Raw genomic sequence first — 3,605 nt, 5'->3', positions numbered from 1 at the left:
TAATATTGCAAGTTTTGAGACAGTAACTTTTACATAGCTAGCTTTTTTTAGCTTTTCGCGTTCTCTCCTCTAGGAAGATTGGTTTGCTTCTTTTTTGCATGTTCTCTGGTATAAAAATGTTAGTTAACATTTGCTCCTTCTCATTTCATTAACATTCTCTGCATTAACTTTCTCTGATTTTACTTTTTAGTGCGCCATCTACTGGTGAAGCTTGCACCATCAATTACGGGATTTCGCTTCCACAGGTGTCTGTTCAGTGTTATTGTAGCCTAGACACCAAAGTTGTTCAGCGCCATCTAGTGTTAAATTTTCCAGCAACAAGTTGTTAGTAAATCTATAAAATATACAAATGTGTGTATATGCATGTATATTCGTTTCGACGAAGGATTGTTTTGGTAAAGCTGTTACTATGGCAATTCTTCCTCCACTTTATTAGTTTTTTTTTATCGTCACACTTGCTTGAAAAGGAATAGAAATTGGAAAAAATTCATCAAAATCGCACAAAATGCAAGGAGATAACGCTACTCCACAGGAATTAGCTGCCCTGCCGGTGACTACATTTCAATCGGATGATCTACTCGAAAAGTTGAAATTGCTAAACTACGAAAAGCAGCTGTTGCAAGAATTTAAAATGAAGCCACTGTCGCGTTTCTACTTCGTCAAATCCTTCAATCCAGGCGAACAATTCTATATGTTTACGCTCATCTGCTGGTGGTTGTGTCGAAAGTTGGGCAAAGAAATTGAAAGACCACAGGAATTCGATGACCCCAATACAGTGATTGCTAAAATTGTGCAAATGCTCGATGAAATGGTAAGGATTAAATTAAGTAAAAAACCACTAAAATTGTCTTTATTAAAAGTCTGCTGTTCAAGCAGGATATACACATCGATTCTCCACCCAACAAATTGATACGTGGCGCAGGTCCCACTTGTTTAACAGTTTTGGATAGTCTCGCAACACAAGCAACCAAAGTGGCGCAGGTAAATGATCACACTAAAAACCCTAGACCAAATATTTAACTAAAATATCTCGTTTTTTATATAGATCACTTACAATCGCCCACATATAGCACAGGAAGATGAGGTAGCCACCGATTACTTGGAGGATAACGCCGAAATTATTTTGGAAAAACTGGAAGATGAACAGAATGCCGCACTAAGCGATGACAGCGATATGGAAGTGAATAGCGCTGGTGGTTTCAAAAATCTCGTCTGGGTAAATCGCTCTAGGCGTTCAGACCGAAATCATAATATCGACTTGCCAGAGAGTGATGCGGCGGCGGAACGTTTTACAGATCAGCAACAATGGCGACAGGAGCTTGAGCGTGTATTGCCACATTTGAAGGTCTATGTGAAAGCTGATGCACGCGATTGGCGTACACATTTAAGCCAAATTGAGACACTGAAGGCGAGCATCGAAGAGGTAAGTGATCAGTTCTATGAGACACTGAGCAAAGTGGTTAGCTTACGTCAAGTAAAATATATTTCTATCGACACATGATTTTTGGTACAAATCTTTCGCAGTGGATAGAGAGAGAGAGAGAGAGATAGAGAGAGAGTAGTATGTATTTAGTTATTTAAAATGACCTAAAGAAGTAAGCTAAGGCAGCGTTTGCATTGTTCAACAAATGCGAGAGTTGCGTAGTGCAAACGACTTTTCAACGAATCGTTTCCAATGAAGTTTGCCGGCAGCCAACTTTCGTTGAACTTTTCATTCAACTAATCTCCTGTGAATGTTAAACAATGTAAACATTGCTTAAGATTAAATAACAGAAATATCGTTCTGGAATTATTGGCTAGAAAGAAAGCAAACTTCTAATCTGAGTTACTTTCGGTTAAGTTAAGTGCTGAGCTAATTAACTAAAGCAGAGATGGGCAAAGTGGCTCCCAGGAGCCTTATAAAATATATGGTGGCGACTATTTTTCTTTGTTTAAAAATGGTTACTATTTGTGTTTATTAAAATATAACTTACTATCAAAAAAAATTTTGTAAATCAAAATTTCAAACTTTGTAGAACTTTATAAAAATTCGACGAATTTTAACAAAGGTTTGATAAAAATTAAAACTTTTTTATAAAATTTTCTACAATTGTTTCCATGCAGTTTTATAGTCCATTAAATTTTAATATAATGAAGTGCAAGTTTGAAGTAGCTCGGACTTTCCGTTGTTTTTTGGCAATTTTTTGTTCGCGCATTTTCTTCCATACAAAGTATGTCCAACAATTTGCCAAAGAATGCTAAAATGTCCCTTACTTATTTATATTATTGCCCGAGTTCTAAGCAGAAAATTACTTGGGAAACGACCTACAACTGCACAACATCAGGAAGGGTCAAAATACCTTTGAACTTTAACTCGTCCTAGACTCCTGTTGAAAAGTGTTGAAAAAGGCACTTCCGAGAAAAAATTTTCAAACAAAAGTTGCGTATTTTTCTCCATAGAATCCGAATCTGTAGTAAAAATATACACGGTTAATTTAAAAAAATGGACTTCCGGTCAGTTTAACCCATCTACGGTCGAAACAGGAAGTCGATAATACTACCAAAAGATAGAGCATCCCCGGTTTAGTAGTAAAATTTTTGCGGTTTTCAATAACACATTTCCCTCCAATTTAGAGGGGCCTAGGACACCCTGTATACATACATACATACCTACATATATCCATAAGCATCGGCGTAGCCAGAATGAAATTTAGGGGGGGTGGGGTTTCGACCCTATTAAGCTGGTATTTCAGGGTACTATTTTATGTTTATATAAGGAAAATTTAAAATGCCTGCCCCTATCTGGCTACGCCCATGTCCATAAGTACTTCTAAACTCTTTTTTTGCAGAGCTCTGAGGATACTCAAACTCAATTGAAGAAGCTACACAGCGAGTTTACTTTCAGTTTGGAGAAGATCGAAAGTCGTGAAAAGCATTTGAATAACGAGCTGCAATCGTTTGTGCGTCAATTTAAGGAAATCTCAATTGAATTATCAAATGTGCAGCATGCGCAAACACAGGTTCATACCGACACAGAAGCGCTGGTAGAGCAATTGAATGCTGTGGTACAGGAGAACGACATCAAGAAGAGCGAAATGGAGCGACGAGGACAATCAATGTCTGATGGCAGTGAGTATTGGAATATTTCTACTTTTGTACTTACTGCATGTATGGGCACCCATTTTATAAATATATAATAACGGTTTCATTAATGTTTATAATTTTTTTTTTAACATAAATAGGCTCCGTGGTGAACATAAAGAAAGCCATCAGTAAACTGAAAGAAGAAACCGCCCAGCTCAATTTGGAAGTAGCTCTCTTAGTACATGGCATCGATCAGGACATTTTACGTCAGGCAGGCAGGTTCGGTGAAGTTGATTCCGGATATGGTTCGGCTACCGGGGAGGCTACATAAGGGAAGACACGAACCTTTGAATACAAAATAAATAATGAAAAATGTACTTACTATACATACTATATGCGAAAAATTACATTTACTATTACCATATTATATAATTAAAAATATGAGAAAAATGGTTTTCATATAAGTATACATATTTAAAACTCATCTAATCTAGACTTAATTTAACTTACCGTAAAAAATCATCAATGATTACTCAACACGT

General features: G+C 36.7%; 1 protein-coding gene across 1 annotated transcript; it reads left to right on the top strand.

Annotated features, from left to right (window-relative positions):
* Nucleotides 1-409: 409 nt before the first annotated feature.
* IFT57 (intraflagellar transport 57) lies at nucleotides 410-3,394 on the top strand. Its single transcript, XM_017636239.1, has 5 exons — nucleotides 410-811; nucleotides 877-981; nucleotides 1,046-1,423; nucleotides 2,829-3,108; nucleotides 3,222-3,394. Exons 1-5 carry the CDS (start codon nucleotides 506-508, stop codon nucleotides 3,392-3,394), a joined length of 1,242 nt encoding a protein of 413 aa, XP_017491728.1. The 5' UTR covers nucleotides 410-505.
* The last annotated feature ends 211 nt before the right edge of the window (nucleotides 3,395-3,605 follow it).

This window comes from Rhagoletis zephyria, unplaced genomic scaffold, assembly GCF_001687245.7.
Source record: "Rhagoletis zephyria isolate East Lansing unplaced genomic scaffold, Rhagoletis_zephyria_1.1 Rzeph_scaffold_17590, whole genome shotgun sequence".
NCBI classification, from domain to species: Eukaryota; Metazoa; Arthropoda; class Insecta; order Diptera; family Tephritidae; genus Rhagoletis; species Rhagoletis zephyria.
Note: the sequence above shows the minus strand (reverse complement) of the source record. Positions and strands in the feature narration are given on the sequence as shown.

Coding starts and splice junctions, on each gene's coding strand:
- IFT57 (XM_017636239.1), top strand. CDS start 506: ATGCAAGGAGATAACGCTACTCCACAGGAATTAGCTGCCCTGCCGGTG. Junction 812..876: donor TGCAAATGCTCGATGAAATG/GTAAGGATTAAA, acceptor CTGTTCAAGCAG/GATATACACATCGATTCTCC. Junction 982..1,045: donor AAGCAACCAAAGTGGCGCAG/GTAAATGATCAC, acceptor TTTTTTATATAG/ATCACTTACAATCGCCCACA.